This window comes from Phaeoacremonium minimum (assembly GCF_000392275.1).
Source record: "Phaeoacremonium minimum UCRPA7 unplaced genomic scaffold PA7_03_scaffold_541, whole genome shotgun sequence".
Lineage (NCBI taxonomy): Eukaryota > Fungi > Ascomycota > Sordariomycetes > Togniniales > Togniniaceae > Phaeoacremonium > Phaeoacremonium minimum.
In genome coordinates this window covers 32,419-54,354 of record NW_006921443.1, presented here as the reverse complement: position 1 = coordinate 54,354, position 21,936 = coordinate 32,419, and the positions used below count along the sequence as shown (strand labels likewise).

The following is a 21,936-nucleotide window of genomic DNA, read 5'->3' as shown; positions in this document are numbered from 1 at the left end:
CACATAACGTGAGAGTAGGTTGTTGTTCGGGGCCAAAGTATGAGGCCAGATTTTGTGAGATAGCTGTATGAGTTGCACGAAGATAGTTTTTCAAAATGCCTAAGACGAAAATGAGCAGGTGGTACTTCCAGTCGGCGTAAATTCAACTCACCTGTCTTCTCATATACGGTGAGAGCTGGTATACCGGCGCTGGCACACCAAGCCGACACTTCCGCAACTTCGTTCACGAGTCGCTCAAGTTCTGCTCCACCTCTGCCATTCTCCTCCAGCTTCAGAATTATACTGAGATGCTTTGGCAGCCGGTTTAGACCCTTGACATCCTGCTTGATGAATCCTGGAGTTCGATAGTGGTAACGGCGAATAGAGTATATACGGTCTCGGACGATGTGAAAGGTCTGGCGGATCTTGATGTATAGAGAGAAGAAGGCATGAATGATGGTGAACACCAGGAGATGCAGTTGAGTACGGATGAATCTGCGAATGCCCAGCCATGATCCTCTTTGGCGAGTCCTGGGCTCTGTGCCTGTGGTTGACCGGGATGGCGGGGATGGAAGGTATGGCTGTCTTTAGTTAGCACGGCGTTAGAATCTCTTTGAGCTGGCTACATGCCTTCAACATCTGCACCCTCTGCTCCGGGGTCAGAAGCTTGTGGCCTGACTTCTCATCTTGGCGATAGATCTTGGTGTCCCTCGCCCTGAAGGCCATCTTGGTCGTCGCGGGGTGTGATTAGGCGGGTAAGTAGGTATTATCGATTGATGCTATGACGCAGTTGAAGAAAAGAGAAAGAATGGACAGGCCAGGAGGACCATGGGTATCAAAAGTCTTAGGTGTAGAAGCACATACGCAATTGTTGGCGCAACACCTGTCCTCAAGTGAGTGCAAGGCTTGGGTATTGTGATGTGGGCAAGGAAACAGGTGAGGATTGCCTTGGAATTTGGCTTGTGAAGGAAGCTCAGAGCTTTTCTAACAGCGAATCATTGGAAGCCAGTGCCACACCGTTAGCTGGTGTTTGGCGTCAGCTTGTGGCTGAGAATACTGGGCTCGCCCCTAGACACCTCCTGTGGGGCAGCGTTCGTGGACCACTACCTACCCCCATCCATTTACGGGAGCGGCTGGAGGCATTGCGGGCAGGCGCGTCTGTCTTTGGCTGCAGATCCGACTCTCTGCGACACCATCTGTACCGATTTCTCAACGCTGCTTCGACCCCGATTGAACTCCTCGAACCCATCACAAGACGGACCATCTCTCCCATGCAGTATCTGGCTTGAAGTTCCCGTGCTTCATGGGCTTGCAGTCCCAACATCACCAATAATGGAGAGGGCGGGTTCCGGCGGCTCCAGGGCTCTCTTCCCCAAAGGTCCCAGCTTCACCTTGGAAGACTTCTCGAACAAGGACTTTATTGTGCGCGATTTTGTCGATACCCTTGCCGAGACTGCTGTGCCAGTGAATCGACGGTCCGGTCCTGCGCAACAGATATTCGACCCAAAGCCTCTGATTAGGACGTTCGAGAGTATGTTGACAACTATGGCCATACCCGTATGTCGATGAAGGGACCACTAACAAGTCTTCTACAGATGCTCTGTCCCAACTAGCCTCGTTAACCGAAGACCTCCAGGAAAAGGAGTCAGAGATTTTATCCCAAGTGCGCCGGGCGGAGATTCAGCATGACCAGACTCTCGATACGCTAGGTCGCAAGCTTGACCAGTCAATGGCTCAATTCGAGGCTCTGGATTTATCGCTGAATATCTCAAATGGAACAAATGGCTACGATAGAAGCAGCAGGTCTGACGGAGGTGGTAACCTTGCCGTACAAATTGGCGAGAAGCTAGAAGAACTCGACAGGAAACGGCGGAGAGCGCTGGACGCCAACTTCCTAATCCAGTGTTGGACTGAGGTCTCCGAAACAGGGCAATTAACATCTCTTGAGGAAATTCAAAGGCAAGGTGGTGCAGAGAACAAGGTCCGATGCGCTGTCATTGCTCGACAGCTGATGCGAATAAGCCAAAGGCTGGACCCGACGTCTTGGGGTCAAACAAATGGGTTTCGCCAAAATGGTGTCACTAACGGCGTCACCGGGACAAGCAGAAAGCATAACACCCGAGAGGTCTTGGAGAAGTTTTGCGAGATTCTGGAACAAGATCTACTCACCCAGTTCAACAACAGTTACCGGCGGCAGAACTTTGATGACATGATGGAGTGTGCCAAAGTCCTGCACGATTTCAACGGAGGCAACAGTGTTATTGCTGTCTTCGTCAATCAACATCAGTTCTTCATAGACAGAGATCAACTCATGTCTGATGAAGTAACGACCGATGGAGAAATGTGGGAGCAGCTTGCAGACCCGGATTCTGACCCCCCCGGAGTCGAGCCGAGTTTGCAGTCTCTGGTTGATGAAGTCAAGATTGTGATGCAGGAGGAATCTTTCATCATAAAACGAGCCTTCCCATTCTATGAGACTGTCTTGGTCAAGTTCATCCAGCGAGTCTTCCAGCAATCCATCCAACAGCGGCTGGAGATGGTGTTGGAGAAAGCAAACACAATCTCATCTCTGGCCTTTCTACGTTCGCTGCATGCGTCAAGGACTTATATTAGTGCGTTGATAGAAGACCTCAAGACTCATGGACTGACAGAACATCCTGAGCCATGCTCTGCACAAATCTCACAAACCCTGGACCAGCAGATGGAAGAATTATTTGTGCCATATTTGGTAGGCTCGTCCTACATTGAGAGAGAAAGAAAGAGCCTGGAGGAAATGTATAGCTCTCTGCTCTTCAAATACACCATCTATCACTCTAGACGGAAGAAGGCGCCGACTGGCTTCATGGCGGCCATTGCTCAGCAAGGTAGCCAGCTGCTAGCGTCTGCAAAAGATGCTTACATTGAGCGTCTTGACTCTTCCGAACTTACTCCAACTCAGAAGGCCATGATGCTCCGAGTTGCCGGCCTCCAGGATGCAGGAAATAAGAACGAGATCGAAGTGTCTGAGGAAGATGGACTACTAAGCGTTGCAAATGCAAAGCGAATGATGACTTGGCTTGCTGAGAGTGTTCGAAGAACGCTTGAGCTTGGTTCGGCCAGTGACACTCCAAAGGATGTCAGTGTCCTCTTGAACCTGCTCCTCACCAGCATGGGCCAAGTTTACGTGGAGACTGCCCTTGACGCTGCTCTCGATGCGGCCACATCACAGGAGAATGCTAAGGTTGAGCCTGACATAACGTATCTCCCTGCTGTGCGTCCTGCCGTGACTATTACTCATATCATGTCGCGATTCATCACAACGGTGCTCATTCGGCTTGCGGAGGGCAATACGACGGTGCGCCGCAGCATGGAGGCGCAGATCAAGATGGGGCTCGACTCGATCGAGAAGAAGACCAACAGTGTCATGAAGAGCACGGTGGACGTCGCGCTTAACTGGGTGTCAAGATCGTTGACGACCCAGAGGAAGCTTGACTTCCGGCCGAGGGACAATGAACTGGAAGGGATCGTTGACTCGTTGCAGACACCAACCTGCCTCACGATATGCACATTTCTTGGTCGTGTTGCTACATTAGCAGCTCAAGCTATTGATGGTCATAATCTTGAACTGTTCAGCAGTGAGCTAGCATTGGGGGTTCATAAGCTGCTCTTTGAGCATTTCAAGAAGTTCCAGGTCAACGCCACGGGTGGACTGATGGTTACGAAAGATGTGTCTAAATACGTATCGACCTTGAAGGAGTGGCCCCTGACCAAGGAGGTCCAGAGCATAGTAGAAGTCCTGACTGAGATCGGCTACCTCTTCATCATCGGACCAGAAGCCTTAAGAGAGAGGTCACGAAATCTAGGGTCTGGCCCTAGCGGTCCGGGCAGGAAACTACAAAAGGCAGACTTCAAGGCATTTGTACAGAGGAGAGACGACTCGAGCAGCGTTGGCATCCAGAGCGTTCTGGCTGGGCTTTGAGGATGTTTGATGGTTGATGATGAGTTATGTACGCTATCTTGGGATACAAGCACGTTGCAATGATACCAGGCAGATTTACGAGCATCTAGCAGAAAGTAGTGACTGTTATGAATTCCCCAGGTGTGAAGACATGCTTGCTGCCTTTAAGAGATGATGCGCGTATGAACGGCACTGCACTTCACTACTGCTACATATCTTATATCGGCCATCGGTGCTATACGTGCCGGTTCTCGGCTCTTTTGACCAAGGACAACCTTGCCTATCCCACGCTGCCACCACGCTGTGGCGGGGGTACCTGACGGACCCAGCCAGGGCTTCCGCTGCTTACCTGATGCGTGGGCTGCCCTGCGTGCATATGCGGCGATTTTAAGGTTGGAGGCTGGGCTGGCCCGCCTACTATACAGTAAGGTGCCCTATTAGGTGAGGGGAACCAGTCCGACCTGCCTTACCGAGAATCGAGTCAAGGTCGGTATCTAAGGACACGTTGAGCAAATCTGCTGTACCTGTGGCCGACCCAGCGAAATCGATAGAAACCCATTCCCTAAGGATCCTCATCATTCTGCCACCTAAGCGCATAAAGACAGATATACGTTGCCTCTTTTTTCCACCGAAGACTGCGCAATACATTCTTTCTATTTCTCCAATGACCTAGGTGATTTGTTTCCCCTTCTTTATAGGTATTACACACGCCTGTTTGCTGTGCGTGTTTGTCTTTCCAATCCCGGCTTCCCGGAGCCCTTGCAGGCGAGATCCCACCAAATCCTCCTGCCGTGTTCTTTTATTGGTTCCCCCAGGCCAGCACGCACTTCAGCTACAATCTGACTGAGCACTGAGCACTGGAACCTTTAATTTCGTCAACCTTGAAGCTTCAACCCCACCACCAACCGCAAGGACCTGGTGAAAGCTGTGCAGGCACCTCCGGCAAAGGCAACATGGAAAACGCATTTGCAAAGCCGACCGACAAGGTCCTCTCGACTCTTGGAGTGAGCGCTGCCGCCGGCCTCAGCGACGAGCAGGTCGTCGACTACAGGTCCAAGTACGGCAAGAATGGTATGTCTCCCCCTCCAGACAGGTCTCTACCAGGTATCTACTGGTCGCACCCGTGCTCCTCTAACATACATCTGCAGCGATCCCCGAAGAGCCTCCTACGCCTCTCTGGGAACTCATCCTGGAGCAGTTTAAGGACCAATTGGTCCTGATTCTGCTTGGATCTGCCGCAGTCTCCTTCATTCTCGCCCTCTTCGAGGAGGAGGGTGGCTGGAGCGCATTTGTTGACCCCGCCGTTGTATGTTCTCTCTGTAGTCTCCTGGATTTTTTTTCCCTGACTGTTTCTAACCTCTGTGTCCTCTTAGATTCTCACTATCTTGATTCTCAATGCCGTCGTCGGAGTCTCGCAAGAGAGCAGTGCCGAAAAAGCTATCGCCGCCCTCCAGGAATACTCCGCAAACGAGGCAAATGTCGTCCGAAATGGCGGACAGGTCTCCAGGGTAAAGGCGGAAGATCTTGTGCCAGGCGATATTGTATCCGTCGCTGTTGGTGATCGTATTCCCGCAGACTGCCGTCTCATCTCCATCGAGAGCAACAGTTTTGCCGTTGACCAGGCTATTTTGACTGGTGAAAGCGAGAGCGTGGGCAAGGACGGCAGTGCTGTGGTCGACGACGACAAGGCTGTGCTCCAGGACCAGATCAACATGTTGTTCTCCGGCACTACCGTTGTGACAGGTCGCGCCAAAGCTGTGGTTGCCCTGACCGGCTCATCTACTGCCATTGGTGATATCCATGAGAGTATCACTGCTCAGATCTCGGAGCCTACTCCCCTGAAGCAGAAGTTGAACGATTTCGGCGACACTCTTGCCAAGGTCATCACTGTCATTTGCATTCTCGTTTGGTTGATCAACATTCCGAACTTTAATGATCCTTCTCACGGAAACTGGACCAAGGGCGCCATCTACTACCTCAAGATCGCCGTCTCTCTGGGCGTTGCCGCGATTCCAGAGGGTCTCGCTGTGGTTATCACGACATGTTTGGCGCTCGGCACCCGCAAGATGGCCGCTAAGAACGCCGTCGTTCGCAGTCTGCCTTCCGTTGAGACTCTAGGAAGCTGCAGCGTGATCTGCTCTGACAAGACTGGCACCTTGACAACGAATCAGATGAGCGTCAACAAAGTTGTGTACATCAATGAAGATGGCTCTGATTTGGAGGAACTTGACGTCCAAGGAACTACTTTCGAGCCCAAGGGCGACATCACCTACAAGGGTAAAGTTGCCATTGATCTGGCCCAGAAATTCAGCACCATCTGCCAAATGACTGAGGTTGCTTCGCTTTGCAATGACGCTCGCCTTGCCTATGATTCCCGGTCCGGTACCTTTTCAAGCGTTGGCGAGCCTACTGAAGGCGCACTTCGAGTCCTCGTTGAGAAGATTGGGCCCTGCGCACCCAAGGAGGCTCATCCTGAGGACCGTGTTCACTACGCCAGTGCCTGGTACGAGAAAAAATTCACCAGGCTCGCAACCTATGAGTTCTCCCGCGACCGCAAGAGCATGTCAGTCCTTGTTAAGAACGGCAAAAATAAGAAATTGCTGGTTAAGGGCGCCCCTGAGTCCATCATCGAACGCTGCAGCCACGCCCTCGTCGGAGCGGACGGCAAGAAGAAGCCTCTGGATGCCAAGTTGTCTGCTCTTATCCACCGTGAAGTCACAGACTACGGTAACCGTGGTCTGCGTGTTATTGCGCTGGCCAGTGTCGAGGATGTCGGCTCCAACCCCCTTCTACAGAACGCCAAGTCTACCGCTGAATATGCCAAACTCGAGCAGAACATGACTCTCTTGGGTCTGGTCGGCATGCTTGACCCCCCGAGACCGGAGGTTGCTGCATCCATCGAGAAGTGCAAGGACGCTGGTATCCGTGTTATCGTCATCACTGGAGACAACCGCAACACCGCAGAGAGCATTTGCCGCCAAATTGGCGTCTTCGGCGAGTATGAGGATCTTACAGGCAAGAGCTATACGGGCAGAGAATTCGACAATCTTACTCCTAGTGAACAGCTTGAGGCAGCAAAGAAGGCCTCTCTGTTCTCTCGCGTCGAGCCAAGCCACAAGTCTAAACTGGTTGACCTCCTCCAGTCCCTTGGTGAGGTTGTCGCCATGACAGGAGACGGAGTCAACGATGCACCTGCTTTGAAGAAGGCAGACATTGGCGTTGCTATGGGCTCTGGTACCGATGTCTCAAAGCTCGCTGCTGACATGGTGTTGGCCGATGACAACTTTGCCACTATTGAAGTCGCTATCGAGGAAGGCCGATCCATCTACAACAACACCCAGCAGTTCATTCGTTACCTCATCTCTTCCAACATTGGTGAGGTCGTCTCGATCTTCCTGACAGCCGCACTTGGCATGCCTGAGGCTCTCATCCCTGTCCAACTTCTCTGGGTTAATCTTGTTACTGATGGTTTACCGGCTACTGCCCTGTCTTTCAACCCGCCTGATCATGATATCATGAGAAGGCAGCCCAGAAAGCGCGACGAAGCTCTCATTGGAGGATGGCTCTTCTTCCGATATCTGATCATTGGCACCTATGTTGGTTTGGCCACTGTGGCCGGATATGCCTGGTGGTTCATGTACAATCCCGAGGGACCTCAGATTACTTTCTGGCAGCTCTGCCACTTCCACCGTTGCTCGTCCGATTTCTCCGAGATTGGGTGCCAAATGTTCGGTAACGACATGGCCAAGTCAGCGTCCACCGTTTCACTCTCTATACTCGTCGTTATTGAGATGTTCAATGCCATGAACGCTCTTTCGTCGAGCGAGTCACTCCTGACCCTCCCTCTTTGGGACAACATGATGCTCGTCTATGCCATCGGCCTGTCAATGGCATTGCATTTCGCACTGCTCTACACTCCGTTCTTGCAGACTCTGTTCTCGATTCTGCCCCTGAACTGGATCGAGTGGAAGGCGGTGCTTATCATCAGTGCCCCTGTCATGTAAGTTATAGCCCCAACGCTGACCGTATGACACCTACTAACACCTTGATAGTCTGATTGACGAGGTACTGAAGTTCGTCGAGAGACAGTTCTTCGTACAGAACAGCACCAAGGAGGCTACGGATGTTGCTAAGAAGGGGCAATAGACCAAGACAAGAGCTTCGAGCTCTCCTTATAGAACATAGACCAACGTCTACCAAAGAACCTAGCTAGAATATTGCGTTTTTGACAGCATTGTAAATACGGCATAGGCATATTGCAGAATATAGCATCGTCTTTTGATCTCTTAATTGCGAATTGGTATTAAACCAGAGTCCTCGTAAGTAGTTATTGGTACATTGAGATAATCCCGCCATTTTGGCCTTCAAGGGCATTGCGTGACGATGATATTCTATCCCTCCATCTAGGATGTGTCGCCTCACTTCTACCCTCTAATCTTGTCGTCCCTTCAGTAATCTCTTCGTCACCTTGTCCTTCTCGATGATGTAAACATGCGCGCCCCAACCAGACAACGCATCTCGATCCACGGCATTCAACAGCGATTGAGAAATTGTCTCGAATAGCTCGTCAGGTCCCTGGATATAATTGTCAGTACATTGTAACGGAATTGTCTCGATCATTTCGATTCTCAACGTACCAGATCCGGCTCCCATAAACTCTCGCACATGCCAAACAGCTGCTCCGTCGCTGTGCCGCTGACGATGAAGTCCTTGGCGAAGTCGATGCAGCCGATCGAGTCGAAGCCGCAGATGAAGGGCTTGCCGGTCTTGGGCTCGAGGCCGGCGACGACGGGCGAGACGAAGTAGGGGCCGAAGCGCTTCTCGTACAGGCTGCTGGAGACGAGGTTGGCGAAGGTGGTGGGGGCGATGTTGCGCTCCTCGCGCAGGCGGTACATGTTGACCTTGTACCGGAACAGGTCCGACACCGTCGACACGTCCGTCGCCAGGCCCGTCAGGCCGAGGAACACGTCGCCGTACTGGAAGATCTTGGGGAAGTTGTTGGACACGGTCAGCGCCTGCAGGCCGAGGCGCAGGTCGCACGCGATCGCTACGCAGTCCTTGCCCACCATTGCGACACAGGCGCCGCCATCTAGAGGTCTGTTAGAGGGGACGTCGGAAGTGGGATAGGTGTGAGGATCGGGGACGAACTTATTGAGAAGGGGGACGACTAGACAACCGTCAGCTAGGTTTCGACGATGCATTCAATGGAGGAGCTACATACCATTCTGTCGACCTAGTGCAGGCGAAGCGGTGGATGCCTTTACCCTATGTGAGACTTGTGATGCCGTACCCTAAATCGTCTGTGATGGTCCGGTCGTGGAGTTGTCGTGGTGGTTTGATGAAGCTCGACTGCACAGTGATGGACAGCTCCCGGCGAGGCTTCCTAAGCTCCAACAGGCCAACTGCTGCAAGGCAACCTGAGCTGGCGCGGCCGGATCGGAAAAAGTGCCCTAGGACGCGCCGTGGTTCGCTGGCAGCTGGCGCTAGGAACCCCTGTCTAATGGTCTTTGGGGGGTGGGACGCTTCCCTTCTGGCGCCTTCTGAGCTCTGACCTCATGGCGAGGCTGCCTGCCTGCACTCCAGAAGCTTACCAAACATATTCCACCGACACGTTAGAGTTGCCAAAAGACAGCCACAGGACAGATATATACACAACTTTGGTCCTATCGGACAATTAGATAAGACAGTCTAATCTGCTCCTCTTTTGCTCCCCTTCTTGTCATTCCACGATTTTTTGACTGATTGCAAGTCATCGAACGCCATATATCGAGTTTCGATAGCTCTCTTTTGCCCCGCCATTATCCAACGCCCGAGGGGTCGAAGGCGATCGATCGGCTTGGAAGCTCTCACTATAGGGAGAGCGCAACGACGCTTTCAGTTTGGCAGAGTATTGAGGATCATACAGCAAGATGGCCTCTCATGTGGTTGTGATTGCCACGGATTTCCGACGTGCCAATGTTAAAGTTGGTCCGGGAAGCTACCTTATCGACGTCCTCGAGGAAGCCTGCAAGAAGCTGAACTTGACAAGCGACAAATATCTTCTAAAGTAAGTGTCTCGCGTATGAACCCTCCGCCCAAGCTTCTCTAACGTTGAGTAGACATAACAAGAAGCAAATCGACCTCACTCTCCCCTTCAGGTCAGCAGGTCTTCCCGGCGGAGCGAAGCTCGAGCTCGTCGTCAAGTCCAATACCCCGTCTGCAGTGTCCGTGGCCCTCAGGTTACCGGAAAGCGAAGCCAAGCGTGTCCCCAACGGCCGACTCTCAGACAAATTTCGAAGCGATACCACACTATGGAAAATGCTACGGCATTTCGAGAACACCTCGGCCGCGGGTGGGCAGCCCTTGAACTTCACGCAGAGGGGAGTTCCTCAGACCAGTAATGGTGTTCAAGCTGGTAGTGGGCAGCTGTATTACGAATGTCCGGCCATAGTGATCATGGGAAGAGAAATATCATCACTGCCCGATTTCCAGAAGACTCTATCACAACTTGGGGTTAATTCTGGTAGCGTGCTGATGCAGCTGGCCTTCAAGAAGACGGACAAGACACTGGACGATACCATGAAGGAGATTGAGCTGTTTTTCAAAGACGCCGACGCGGGGGTGGTGAAGAAAGAAGAGCCACAGACTGTGCCAGCTGCCTCTGAAAGTGAAGCCGCCTCATCGGTTGAGACACCAGCTGGCGCGACGACAGAGTCAAATGCTGTATCTGATCCCGTAGATCCCCAGGAGGCTTCAGAGCGCTCAACTGAGCCGCCAGCACCGGAACCTATGGATGTCGACTCGCAAGTACCCGCAGACCCATTACAGCCGGTCAATGTCTACTCCGCACCAAGTGGCTCAAGTACCATCCCAATAGAAGAGCCGGACTCCGTCTACGTTCCCACGATTGCGCATGCACAACTACACCAGCAAAGACTACAGGCTAGTGGGCAGAATAAGCGCCTCCTATCAGACAGGGAGCTACAGGAGCGTGCTGCTGCTCAAGAAGCAAAGCTGGCAGCTATCAAATCGGTTGATGTTAAGGGACGGTTCCCGGATCAGACATCCGTTGAATGGCGATTCGGACCAGATGCTACCGGTGCTACTCTGCACAAAGCGGTACGACTAGTCATGGCAAATGAGACGGCCAAGATCAAGCTTGTGCTTCCCGGAGGTAAAGGCTACATTCAAGATGAAGATGGCCCTCAGCATAGGCTGATTAAGAGCTATCAGCTTGAGGGGCGGGTTCTTGTCAATGTAGTATGGGATGACAGCGTCCCGCAAGATGTAAAGAAACAGCCCTTCTTGAAAGGCAGCGTCGCTAGCGAGGCCAAAGAGTACAAGCCTCCGCCAGTGCCACAGGGAGAGGAGGAAGAGGAAGAAAAGAAGCCAGCCGCTCCAGTCAAGACTGAGAGCAAGCCCAGCGGCAGTGGAGAGAGCGGTGGAAAGAAACTACCAAAGTGGCTCAAACTTCCGGGAAAGAAATAATGGGGGAGCATGGGGTAGACGACATGAATGGATGATTCACAGCTAGCATTGCATTGGTGTACGGACTCTAGGCGTATGCGTGGCACTGAGCGTTTGTAGGAATTGTCACATCAAGACAGTAAACGGTGCATCTGCTTGTTCATGGTATCGTGCCATTCCGGTCCTTTTTTCCTATTCACATGTGTCGTTTGCGACCTGAATCGAGATCTTCGCCGGGATAGACGCCATTATGCTAATTTCAATCGCCATGAAAGTCGCCGTCCCTTTTCAACACATTTGCCTAAGGGTCTGTCCAGTACAGGACCCTTTCCCAAAAACCACAATCACATCAACTTTTCTCGTTTAGTGACCGGCCCTGCGGGACTCGGCGATGACGCGCTGGAGCTCATCGACCTTCTTCTTGGCACGGCCGAAGGTACCGAGCCTTCTCTTGGCCAGCTTGCGGGCTCTCTTGTCCTTGCTGTTGCGGAGCAACTCAATGACTCGGCGCTCGTAGGGGGCAAGACTGGAGAGAAAAGTTAGCACTGAGACCGAGTATGTCGAGTAGCGCCATGTGTTCGGCTCGATCAAGGCATTGACAGTATGCATGCCACAAGTTGCGCTTGGTGTATGACATGTCGATGCCTCCATCGTCCGGTTTTGTGACTGCTACCGGCTGGATAGTAGATCGACTTACCCAGCAACCTCCTTGACGACGTCGCGGACGAAAGCGGTGCGCTTGCTCAGGTGACCCTTGGTGCGGGAGACCTTGGGCTTGACGACACGGGGAGTGGTTTTCTATATTCCATACCAGTCAGCGTCCATCGTCTGCAGAATTGAGTGCCAAAAAAGAAGGCAACGCAGAGATCCTCCACGAGGTGAGACGGAGACAGTGTTTCAACGTACAAAGCCCTTGTTGATGCCAACGGCAAGGCCCGTACGGGCAGGAGCTTCCTTCGCCATCTCGATTGTTGGGTGATGAGAGGGGTGGTTGAGGGAAGAAAGAAGATTGTCGACGATGAGTCGTCGTAAGTGGGAGTGAACTTTTTTCGGTCGAAATTCATTTGGGGTTTGTGCGAACCCCACATAGTAGCGTTTGATTGGTTTACAGTAGTAACACGTGACCTGGTCTGGGCGGGCGCCACAAAGCCTAGGTGTGGCTTGATTCAACAGGTACCTAGGTGCCTAGTTCGAGAATGGTGTCCTGGACCAAGACTAATGTTAAACCACCAAACTACTACCTAAAGGTTTGTACAACTACTATTCCTCAGATTTCTAATACAGTTACCTGGCTATCAGTATAGGCAATTATCAATGTCAAGCGGTGGTCGCTGCCCCTACAAAAAGAGGATTGATCTCTAACTTATGTACAAGTTTCTCTGCGACTTGCTTAGGTACCTGCTAGGATATGTAGTATCAGCTCACGAGGATAGTGAACGAATATAAATATAATTCACTGAGATTCGGTAGTCTTGAGGTTGTCACGGAAGTCATGCCTATCACATATCCTGCGAGCTTCGGTTGTGCGACTCACCACCAGAATCACAGTGTTACAGAATTGGTAGTAATTGACAGCATATCGGGTAACTCTCGGCGGACACGACGTTCGACAGATATCGTTCTTCTCGCATTCGCCATATACAGGTCGTTGTTTCTTAACTGGTCCCTGCATCGCCAGACAGTAGACCTGTAAATGGATCTTCATACGCTAAGAACCAAGAAACACTCGTCTGAAGCCGCACCTGGCCCTTGCATAGGGTGGACCTGTGCGATGTCCACCCCCTATATCAAGACGTCACCCTCCCGTCGGACGGCTCATACGAACGTGCCACTGCTTTGGATGATGCACACAGCCTTTTTAGCCGCGATCTGGCTTTCCTCGAATGTCATTGAACGGAACCAGTACAGTCGCTGGCTCGAGAAACATGAAACAGGGAAGTCTTGGTAGGAGCCAATCATGGCTACAAGAGCATAGAATTAACAACTTATTGGGCATAACATTTCCACAACTTCGGAGTCCTCTCCCGTCCTTAGTGGCCGGCATCTGATTCCTTCCAAAGAGGATTCCAACACTGCAATTCCATCGGGTGCAGTCCTCTTGTTTTAGGTAAGAGTGGAGTGGGCAATTGCAGTCCTTGGCAGTGATTGTAGGCCGCGAGCGATCTGCACCTTCCTCCACTTTCCCCTATGCCGGTCAACGGGATCTGCAAGGTACCAAAGCCCAAGGGAGTTTCCGTCCGTTTGTGTTAAATCTCAAAGGTCCGCATCCAGGAATCGAGATCTGAGATTGCGTTCCTTCTTACCTCTTTCACTCGTTTTCTTAATACCACTACATTGAAGTGGGGATAATTCTAATATCACCTCGACTCTCGTTTTGTTGTCATTCGCTTCACATCCAACACGTCGCAAGCATGAAGTTTCTCGTCGTTCTCGTCTCCCTGGCCCCGTTGGCGTCATCACTGCCAACTTACGCCCTCCCCAAGACTTTCGTAGCTGCCGAGGGCTGCGAACTTCCTGAAGGATATGTCCTATCGAAGTTTACGACGTGGACGCCTGTCGGTAGCAATGACACCTCCATCAGCTTCAACTACTTCGATGAGAGCACAAACATCACAACGTCTTGCTACAAGAACTCGTCGTCGCAGGCGATCACATCCCCAGGTTATGCCGCCAGATATCCTTGCGAGAACTCAATCGTCAAGTTCATTTGGAGCAACAGCAAGCTAGGACTTATCGAGGAAGCTTGCCCGGAGGATAGGTATGTCATGTTGACTATCCCTTCGTTCGTACAAGATGTTCTGACAATTTAATAGCAGCACAAGTTATGAGGCATCTGGATCAGTTGTCCCGAGCTTGCAGTGCGCTTCGAAGAATTGCACTGTTACTGGCGAGACTGGCTTACAATGCACCAGTGCAAACCAGACTATCACAGCTCAGTTCACGAGCCTGCAACCGGCACCCCCCAGCTGAGTTGAGACAAACCAAGCGCTAGAGGATGGGTTACAAGAATCAGCATCACAGGAAGTGTTCTCGATGTTGATAAATATGAAGGCGATACAATACGCCGCCGAGTCAGCCGTGTTCAGAGGTCATGATCACAATAATCATGAATGAACGTAGGTAGCAGTTGCAAATTCACAGCCAAACAAGCTCTACGCGATAGAACAAAAAGAGAAACTCCGCAAGGCAATCCAAGGTTCTAGATCAATCAATGAAATTCGCCAAGTTTCGCAATTCGTCGTAGTGTCATGTCATGTTCCTTAAGATCAAGATGGTGGCTGGAAATCGCGGGGAGCTGCAGCTGTGGCTTTAGAACCCCTGCATAGCGGACGGCAATTGCCCACTGGCTACCTAGGTATGAAGGCTGAAGCACCCAGCTGGATCGACGATTGTTAGCGCTTTTCCATTGCATCATGTGGTCATGAGGAGTCAACCAACCTACAACACCTGTGTATGATGGGTGATTACCCTTACCTATAAGAGTCTCCCCAGGCTTGAACATCTATCAATCGTATCATACCTCTTTCTGCCGTTTTGGTGGCTTCTATCAGCGACCCAATATGTGGCGCGTGCCTCCGAGAGCTTGACACCGGTGTCTATACCTTCGACGTCTACAGCTCCATAATCGACTACCCCGAATATGCGTCCCACCTGGAACCTTGTGTCTGGTCTCCTGCTGCTACAAAGCAGCTTGGGTACCGGGCTCAATGGCCTCGGTGACTTGTACCAGCACGCCCTGCAAAGCGACGGCGGCGGGGCTCCTCCATCGCCACAGAGTGTATCAGTCCCCTTCTTCGCCGACCTTGAACGCCTCGCCCGACTGGTCGACATCACATACTGCGTTGGTACAACGGGTATCTCGCCGCCGTTCTCGTGCGCCTCGCGCTGCAAGGAGTTTCCCTCGCTGCAACTGGCTTCCACCTGGAATACGGGAGTGTTGATGAGCGACAGCTGCGGCTACATTGCGGTGGACCACGGCGAGGGGCGAATCAACGATGGTGGGCAAGGGGGTGCCATCATCGTAGCGTTTCGCGGGACATACAGCATTACGAATACGGTTGTCGACCTCAGCACCGTCCCGCAGGAATATGTGCCGTATCCGGAGCCAGATGACGACGACGAGGATAAGGACAAGGACGGACAAGGTGCCAGCGTGTTGGGGGCTGATGAGTACAAGCACAAATGCGACAACTGTACCGTTCATATGGGCTTCCTGGCCTCGTGGCGCCAGGCCCGCAAGCTGGTTCTGCCTGTGCTGAAGAGCGTGCGCGAGAAGCATCCCAACTACCCCATTTACCTCGTCGGTCACAGCTTGGGCGGGGCAGTGGCTGCTCTGGCATCCCTCGAGCTCAAAGTCTCTCTGGGATGGGATGACTTGATCGTGACGACGTTCGGCGAGCCTCGGACGGGCAACAAGGGCTTCGTCCGTTATTTGGACAAGATATTTGATCTGGAGAATGACGATGGCTACGATGTCGATTTGGAGAAGCGTACATACAGGCGTGTCACACACGTTGATGACCCCGTTCCGCTGCTCCCCCTGACGGAGTGGGGATACAGAAGTCACGCAGGCGAAGTCTACATCAACAAGCCGAGTCTCTCGCCCGCTCCAGAAGATTTGCGAATGTGCAGGGGCGATAATGACGAAAAGTGTATGGCAGGTGCTGAGAGCACTACGGACTATGGTGGACTTCTTCGGAAGATCTTACGAATGGAAGATGCTACTTCGGAAGCTGATGATTCTACGGGACAGGCTGCAGGGTTTCCAACACATCTGAAGCCATGGGAGCTATTCTTTGCACATCGCGATTACTTCTGGCGTTTGGGACTTTGCCTTCCTGGCGGTGACCCTGCCGATTGGGGCCGGGATCGCTATAATTTGACGATACCTCCTTCTGACGAACTTTGAAAAGCGAGGCTATTGACCGAGTCTGCTTTCCTCTGTTTACTTTTCTCTGAATGTCGTTGAGCAAGGCGTTTGGTGTGGAAATGTCAGGACCAGTCAGCTTGGTGGTCTGTAATAACATGGAAAAAAAATGCCCTCTAGTCTTTGATAGCACCGCAATAACTTATAATTCTGTCCCATACTTGAGTCCATACCTTTATGATATAGTATTTCGATAAACTTCAACTTTCATCTCTGTCTAAGCTCGGAAAGACAGCTTCACAAAGGCACTGCAAGGCGAAACACGATCGATCCAATCAGCAATTACGAGACGAGAACCTACAAGGATCCCGTGATTCCATTTTCGTCTTCACTGCCATTTTAGCACTGATCAAGGCCAGAGATATGCCTTGATATCAAGCATCGTCGGTCCCAAAGCTACTGTTGCCGCAAGGCCCATTTTGGTCAACCGAATCAGCATCTACGCCTCCGCCAGCGTAAGAATGTTGGTTCCTCGAGGGTGAAGGCATTGCATTTTAAAAGTTGGGATACTCATCGAGGTCGAGTTGAAGATTCTGTTCATCATGTTAGGCCCTACCTTGCGGAACTAACAATTCCATGGATGGCATTGGTGGAGGAGTATGAGAAACTTACAGGAACCCGACGTCTCAGAGGGGTTCACTGCAATTTTAGCATTGGTCACGGCCATATGTTGAGAGTGGTAGGAACAGAAGGCATCTTGGTGACTGGCTCATTCTGGTCACTTACGTAGGGGGCGTGGCGCCTTGTCAAAGCCACAACTGTACGCGGCTACTTGCTATTCTCAGGATCAAAGAGATGCGGACGCCGCTGATAAGGGGTTACGCTGTATCTCCCGCTAGACCCCGATAAGAGCCATCATGCGGATGTGATCCAGGCCATTGACCATATCTGTGGAAGGGGACAAGGACTCATCACGCATGTGCGCATTGCTGACTGGAGTGCGCTGGACAGAGTCCTCGTGACTGGGTTAAATGAGTGCCAGCACAGCCCGAATCGGCGCGCCGCGGGGGTGCCACGCGATAAGGGCGAAAGACCCTGGGAATCAAAAGGGTAGGATAGGGTAGGGTGGTGTAGGGTCAGGTTTCTTGCATGCCGGGAGACGGATGGGAGGGAGGGGCCTTCATTCTGAGTCAAGAGTCCCCGTCTCCTGCAGCATGTGTGAAGACGTGAAGTACCGTGCTGTACTGCAACCATGTGCCTGTGAGATACCGTACCGCTGAGAGGCCAGGTAGGTGGACAGAGTGCTGATGTTGTAGCAGATCGGTACATTGGTGAAACAAACAGGTTTTCCTGGTGGGAGTGGCATAAAGGAGGCAATAATAGGTGGCTTTCGGGTAATGGCAGCAGGACGGGAGAGGCATGACGGCGTCTCGCTGCCGTTCCGTCTGCCTGTTGATGCCATCGACCGCTTGCATCCTTCTCCTGCATGGCATCGGCTTCAGCAGAGGGAAGCCAAGTCATGACCCCGGCAATTAGCAGAGAGTGGTCTGGCCAGGCGATGCTTTGCGATGCTCTGCCTTGCTTTGCCTTGCCTTAGGTGCCAGCTGGCTGACATGTGAGGCAAGACGTTCAGCGATGGTGCCCAAGTAAGGCGACCCTGGGCGCTTGGAAGCCATACGATTCAGGGACCGACAGCAACACCATATCTATAGTAAACGTTCTTATCTTGAGGACAGCGCCCAAAGCATCTATTCTGTGTTGAGGCCGCGTAACGTTAGTCCCTTCAGACCGTTGGATGACAGTCTTGCTGTGGGGCAGACCATGGGACTAAAGAACCCTTATTAGACTTCTGGACACCTCTGAGCCAACGAAGCTAATAAGTAGTAAGTAGGGACACCGAGTTGGTCCCGAGAAGATGAGATACCGGTACTTCTGCAAATCTTAGAGGTGAGATGGCCAGGGCAGGAGGGGTAGGTCAAGTAGATGGACACAAAGGAACATGATTGGGGGGTTGAACACCTGGTCTAGCGCCTTTCAGGTTGAGTTGAGCTGGAGGAGGGAGCATCTGGTCAACAAAGGGGATCACGAGGCATGGCCAGGAGCTACAGTATCTAACTAAAGACCGGATGTGCCTAGAGATGAAGGGATGCAGGTGGGCAAGAAGTCGTAGAGAAAGCACGTTGTCGTCCTCCTTACGACAATAGTAGCCCTAGCTTCGCCTCATATAGAGGAATAGAAAGGCATGCAAGAGTGGGAATCCTGAATGAAGGACTAGGTACCGGTAGGTGATCATCACCTTGCAACAGAGAGATCAAAGGCCGTGAAGGATGGAAAGGATCTCATATCAAAGGGGCAGACAGAGCAACAAGGGAAAATAATATACCTGTGATTGTATGAGCCTCAAGCTGGTATTTGAGGTACCGGGCATTAATTTGCTGGCCTGGCCTAGGGTACCTATGTGCTGCCTTCATCACCGATCACCGGGTGCCTTGCCGGCCTAGCTGCCTTAGGGTGTGTTTCTCTGGGTCGCCCCCCTCTACCCTCTAACAAGGCTTTCGCTTGGTTTCTAAAGGCCCCCAAAAATCCCGAGTGTCCCACCTGAACCAGAGCCCAAGCACCCTAAAAAAGCACAGGCCAACACCCAAGCAATTGCCCATAGCACTGCAAAGCAAAGCAGAGCAGAGCAGAGCAAAAGCAGCCCTGCCCAGGTGCCTGCCGTCACAGGTCGCTAACTTGTGTTCCCGACTCGCCTTTCCCTCCACCACCTCACCACACCACACCAAACCAAACCAAACTAAACCCACCGTCTCGTCTCCATCGACCTTTTGCCAACTCACAAATCACGACATCAACATAAACAAATCCCTTCTCTTGTCCAACACAAATCTCTCCCTTCCTCCTTCGTTTCTTCATCGCATTCCCGAGTACTTCCACACTCACCACACACCCTCACAAACAAACCTGAAAAGATGGCAAACGAGGTAAGTGCTCTTTGTGCCTCTGATCCTGTCCCCGTGATGCTGTCTGCATCTGCCACGAGCGCTGGCTGCCCGGCGGAGGAGTGGCTGTCCCCATCACAACAAATTCAGCATCCCCAGATACCTCCATCCTTCCCTGTCCGATTTTGAGAACAAAATATGCTAACGAATGGCTTTTCCATGTAGCGCGAGAGGTGTGTTCAGAATCCGTTGACCTTCCCCGCCTGCCGCAAAACTGACACGCAGGTGATAGCAAGACTTTCCTCGCCCGTCTGTGCGAGCAGGCTGAGCGCTACGATGAGATGGTCACCTACATGAAGGAGGTCGCCAAGCTCGGTGGCGAGCTCACTGTCGACGAGCGCAACCTGCTCAGCGTTGCCTACAAGAACGTCGTCGGAACGCGCCGTGCCTCCTGGCGAATCATCTCCTCCATCGAGCAGAAGGAGGAGTCCAAGGGTTCCGATAAGCACGTCTCTACCATCAAGGACTACCGCAACAAGATCGAGACCGAGCTCGAGAAGGTCTGCCAGGATGTCCTCGACGTCCTCGACGAGGCCCTCATCCCGAATGCCGCCTCCGGCGAGTCCAAGGTCTTCTACCACAAGATGTAAGCTCCCTTACGCGGCACCTCCATGTCGATCCCTATCCACACCCAATCTCGTCTAGTCCGCGGCATCTAACCATCTCCCCGTCTATAGGAAGGGTGACTACCACCGCTACCTCGCCGAGTTCGCCTCGGGAGAGAAGCGTAAGGTTGCTGCTACCGCTGCCCATGAGGCCTACAAGGTAAATTCCCGAGATCGTCCCGTGAGACACATTTGACATGTCGGTTTTGACTAACACGAATCTCTCCCCCAGAGCGCCACCGATGTCGCTCAGACTGAGCTCACCCCGACTCACCCCATCCGTCTCGGACTGGCCCTTAACTTCTCCGTCTTCTATTACGAGATCCTGAATTCTCCCGACCGTGCTTGCCACCTCGCCAAGCAGGCGTTTGATGATGCCATTGCCGAGCTCGACTCACTGTCTGAGGAGTCCTACCGTGACAGCACGCTTATCATGCAGTTGCTGCGTGACAACCTCACCCTCTGGACCTCGTCCGACAGCGGTGAGGCCGAGGCCGCCGGCGCGGCTGACGCCCCGAAGGAGGACAAGCCTGCAGAGGAGAAGACCGAGGCCGCGGCTCCCGAGCCCACGCCCGAGTCTTAGATGACCGAACTGGAACCTTCAATTCAGTATCGTTCATCCCCTGACATGGGATGGTCGTCGGCTCATTCTCGCAGCTGACCTCGTGTGCTTTTCGATACTTGCTGGAGAGCTGGACTTTTACGCCTGTGTACAAGGACTGGCTGGTAAAGTTTGATACGCGGCATTGGTCACGGAGGGGACACCTGGGAGTCGGTTTGAGGAGGGATTGAAAATGCAAGGGCTTGGCCGCCTTCTCGTTCTGTTGTTCACCCGTTCTTGATGGTGAGGGGTCTCCAAAAGATTTCCTCTTCCCCATCTGAGTTTGGGGCAATACAACCCGGAGCCCACCATAGCCCCTCGTATCTTTTCCCTCAGGAACTTACTACCCTGAATTTTTCCATGGATCATGTTATCTCTTTTCCTTTTCTACTTGTCTTGTTGCGTTATCTTGCGCGCTCTCAGATGTTTATTCTGACGGAATTCCCCCCGCTGTTCATCAGTCTACACAAACAAATGTAACCCCAAAAATCCAAAATCCTTGGCATCAAACCAAGCTTACCTATCACATTCTTCCGAAACACTCCCAATGATGATAGGAAATCTGAATGATGCATCAGCTGAGAACTGCTGACCTTTAATGGCCTCTTTTCCCCTTCGTCCTTGAGGTTGCTGGCGGAGGGTCAGGGAAGATCATGCGTTTTCTCTTCATCTAGATTTGAGAGGTGTAGGATGATGGGCTGGAAACGGTCTCATTTTTGATGTGCGTGTGTGTAGATTGCTTGTCTCCTGATGAGACGCCCTACGAAAAACAAATAAACCATACCCAACCAGGACTACTGCTGCGGCCCGATTGCCACTGCGTATGCCTATGTGTCTGTTTGACAGTATTATTACTTTATCAAAGGATTATGCCTGTGTCTACAGCATTGTATCCTGTGTTGTGTTGTGTTGCTGCTTGGACCAAAATACCAGTACCACCATACTCCTAATATCAAGAGGGACCAAAAACTCCTGCCGTTTGCCTTTTGCCTGTCTTGACCGGCGTAGCCCGTAACATATATCTTGAAATCTCTACTCCTCACAAGTCTTCTCTGTTTAGAACCAGTTCAAGAAACCGACTCTTCTGCATGCTAGGACGCCCTGGAGTTCCAACGACAGTCCAAGAATCAGAAGAGCCTGCGTCAGTAGACAACGAGTCCTACCTCCCTGGCCCCTGACCGTGCTGGGCGTCTGCTCCACCTTTGCCTCCGCCGGACTGGCCGCGGTGATGATGGTTGCTGCTGTTGTTATGCTTCGCCAACAGCTTCTGCGCCCGTCGTAGCCTCGCCTCCTTGCTCATCAGCCCGCCCGCCTCACTAGAGCCCTCGTCGTCCGAGTCCTCGCCCGCGGCGTTGGCCATCTCCTGCTGCGTCGCGTACATTCTCGTCCCGTCCGTCACCGACGGCTGAGAGTCGGCTGTGGCCGTGGGCGGCGTGCTGTTCTTTGCCGACTTGTGGCCGGACCCGAGTCTGCGCAGGACCTTCCGCACGCTGCCTAGGCCG

At 52.3% G+C, this 21,936-nt stretch overlaps 8 protein-coding genes across 8 annotated transcripts; 6 read left to right on the top strand and 2 right to left on the bottom strand.

The window, feature by feature from the left end:
• Positions 1-1,311: 1,311 nt before the first annotated feature.
• On the top strand, positions 1,312-3,937 carry UCRPA7_7554 (putative exocyst complex component protein; the record flags this gene model as incomplete). The annotated part of the gene is made up of 2 exons (XM_007920082.1): positions 1,312-1,510; positions 1,575-3,937. The coding sequence occupies 2 exons, from the start codon at positions 1,312-1,314 to the stop codon at positions 3,935-3,937; spliced, it is 2,562 nt and encodes an 853-aa protein (XP_007918273.1).
• Positions 3,938-4,869: 932 nt separating this feature from the next.
• Positions 4,870-8,062, top strand: UCRPA7_7553 (putative calcium-translocating p-type atpase protein; the record flags this gene model as incomplete). Its single annotated transcript, XM_007920081.1, has 4 exons — positions 4,870-4,987; positions 5,065-5,222; positions 5,290-7,916; positions 7,969-8,062. The coding sequence occupies 4 exons, from the start codon at positions 4,870-4,872 to the stop codon at positions 8,060-8,062; spliced, it is 2,997 nt and encodes a 998-aa protein (XP_007918272.1).
• Positions 8,063-8,347: 285 nt separating this feature from the next.
• On the bottom strand, positions 8,348-9,140 carry UCRPA7_7552 (putative proteasome component pup3 protein; the record flags this gene model as incomplete). The annotated part of the gene is made up of 3 exons (XM_007920080.1): positions 8,348-8,491; positions 8,554-9,063; positions 9,138-9,140. 3 exons carry the CDS (start codon positions 9,138-9,140, stop codon positions 8,348-8,350), a joined length of 657 nt encoding a protein of 218 aa, XP_007918271.1.
• A 685-nt stretch (positions 9,141-9,825) lies between these two features.
• On the top strand, positions 9,826-11,383 carry UCRPA7_7551 (putative ubx domain-containing protein; the record flags this gene model as incomplete). The annotated part of the gene is made up of 2 exons (XM_007920079.1): positions 9,826-9,962; positions 10,015-11,383. The coding sequence occupies 2 exons, from the start codon at positions 9,826-9,828 to the stop codon at positions 11,381-11,383; spliced, it is 1,506 nt and encodes a 501-aa protein (XP_007918270.1).
• A 342-nt stretch (positions 11,384-11,725) lies between these two features.
• On the bottom strand, positions 11,726-12,325 carry UCRPA7_7550 (putative 60s ribosomal protein l36 protein; the record flags this gene model as incomplete). Its single annotated transcript, XM_007920078.1, has 3 exons — positions 11,726-11,888; positions 12,060-12,160; positions 12,269-12,325. The coding sequence occupies 3 exons, from the start codon at positions 12,323-12,325 to the stop codon at positions 11,726-11,728; spliced, it is 321 nt and encodes a 106-aa protein (XP_007918269.1).
• Positions 12,326-13,773: 1,448 nt separating this feature from the next.
• Positions 13,774-14,332, top strand: UCRPA7_7549 (hypothetical protein; the record flags this gene model as incomplete). The annotated part of the gene is made up of 2 exons (XM_007920077.1): positions 13,774-14,120; positions 14,176-14,332. 2 exons carry the CDS (start codon positions 13,774-13,776, stop codon positions 14,330-14,332), a joined length of 504 nt encoding a protein of 167 aa, XP_007918268.1.
• Positions 14,333-15,002: 670 nt separating this feature from the next.
• Positions 15,003-16,271, top strand: UCRPA7_7548 (putative triacylglycerol lipase fgl2 protein; the record flags this gene model as incomplete). Its single annotated transcript, XM_007920076.1, has 1 exon — positions 15,003-16,271. One exon carries the CDS (start codon positions 15,003-15,005, stop codon positions 16,269-16,271), a length of 1,269 nt encoding a protein of 422 aa, XP_007918267.1.
• Positions 16,272-19,198: 2,927 nt separating this feature from the next.
• Positions 19,199-20,416, top strand: UCRPA7_7547 (putative 14-3-3 protein; the record flags this gene model as incomplete). Its single annotated transcript, XM_007920075.1, has 5 exons — positions 19,199-19,210; positions 19,394-19,401; positions 19,461-19,814; positions 19,906-19,993; positions 20,066-20,416. The coding sequence occupies 5 exons, from the start codon at positions 19,199-19,201 to the stop codon at positions 20,414-20,416; spliced, it is 813 nt and encodes a 270-aa protein (XP_007918266.1).
• Positions 20,417-21,936: the final 1,520 nt, after the last annotated feature.